The 1,591-nt window shown below is 41.0% G+C and overlaps 1 protein-coding gene across 1 annotated transcript in view; it reads left to right on the top strand.

The window, feature by feature from the left end:
- aoc2 (amine oxidase copper containing 2) overlaps positions 1-1,585 on the top strand; it is a 6,720-nt gene extending 5,135 nt beyond the window's left edge. The window contains exons 3-4 of the mRNA XM_005751179.1: positions 596-772; positions 848-1,585. Of these exons, the coding sequence (XP_005751236.1) occupies positions 596-772; positions 848-1,138 (468 nt within the window). The 3' untranslated portion in view covers positions 1,139-1,585. The remainder of the gene's footprint in view (positions 1-595; positions 773-847) is intronic.
- Positions 1,586-1,591: the final 6 nt, after the last annotated feature.

Genomic DNA, 1,591 nt, shown 5'->3' with positions numbered 1-1,591 from the left:
TTAAAGAAATAAAGCTAGTGAAACAGGTCATTTGAGTAATGGAACAGGTGGGCTTGGACAGGTGTGTAGTATTGATTTTATTTTTTTATATATACCCAAGTTAATGTGTCATGACCCAGTGCTTTGGCCTTTGAACTTGAGTTTTTCTGTTTTGCACGTTTGAATCCAAGTCTGCGGTTCTTTGTTTGCTCAATGTTAGCACTACATTCTCGCATCTATTGCATATCATTGCTACTCTGGGGTAAGTATATCTACTGCATGACATCATGTTTTGTAAGGATGCCATGTGTCTGTATCATCTCTCTTCTGTTAGACCCTCTTACCCAAAGAAACATCAGCCAAATCATGTTTAATACCATCTGTTTCATTGGCTGGGCTGTGCTGGGCGCTTGCTGGCTCCTCTATTTTGAGCCATCAGTTTTTCATACTGTTTGTTTTCCCGAGTATTAATCGCCACACGTGGATCACTGGAGTTTCTTATTTTGCTGTTTGGAATTTTCACCAGATAGTTTTTTGTTACTTTGCCTGCAAGTCATATTTTGGGTCCAGATTTGCCACTAAACGTGACATAATGTCACTTTGAACATGCAGCTAATATCGGGGTTTTCTAAGATGGAGTCCACGCATGTTTGCCTGCAGGTATAAGGTCGCTGTTACCAAGCATAAGGATGTAGAGCAGACCAGCAGCAATCTGTACAATCAGAACAACATCTGGACTCCAGCTGTTGACTTCAGCAAGTACATTGAAGACAATGAAAGCATAGAAGACGAGGTATGTCTGATAAACTAAACACCAACACAATATAACAGCACTCAATTAATTTACTTAATCGTGATTTGTCTGCAGGACCTTGTTGCCTGGGTGACTACCGGATTCCTCCACATCCCTCATGCCGAGGATATCCCCAACACCGTAACGGTGGGCAATGGGGGTGGGGTCCTGCTGAGGCCCCACAACTACTTTGATGAGGATCCATCCATCCACTCTGCGGATTCGGTGTACTTTGAGCCAGGCAGCGAGGACAGCTGTGAGCACAACAGGATGGCTTGCCTCACTCGTGACACCTGCAGCCCCAACCTGGAGCCATTCAGCTACCATGGCTTTGATGGAGTCATGAATTTTAATGACTGGAACTGATTTTTATTTAATTTATTTTAATTTTTTTAATTTAATTTAAATTTTTTTGCATTATGTTGTGGAGCTTCTGAGGCCTGACAAACTCACACGTGCTTGGCCTTAAGTAATATTCATGAAGGCCATTAAAGCTGTTTCTAAAGGTAAAGGTGCACCAGGCAGCATTTTATATAATATTCATAATTTTTCTCTAAAGACACATTTAGTCACTTTTCTTTACACATCTACCAGGAGTTAGACCTGACCACCCAGTTTATGTCATGTTTTTCAAATGTATTGAAAAGAGTTTTGCACAACCTTCATTCATTGCAGTTTGCATTTGGTTGCAGCTTGCATCATGCAAAACGGTGATGAAACATAAGAGACTATCCTGTTAGGCTGTAATAGGCCTTTGCATGTACAGTAGATCACGTGTCCTATACAGTAAGACCAGTGTCTATACTCTATATCCAATTA

The sequence above is a fragment of the Pundamilia nyererei genome, unplaced genomic scaffold (genome assembly GCF_000239375.1).
Source record: "Pundamilia nyererei isolate P.nyererei 1_Seehausen unplaced genomic scaffold, PunNye1.0 scaffold00302, whole genome shotgun sequence".
Lineage (NCBI taxonomy): Eukaryota > Metazoa > Chordata > Actinopteri > Cichliformes > Cichlidae > Pundamilia > Pundamilia nyererei.
The sequence above is the reverse complement of the archived record's forward strand: the minus strand, read 5'-3'. Positions and strand labels throughout refer to the sequence as shown.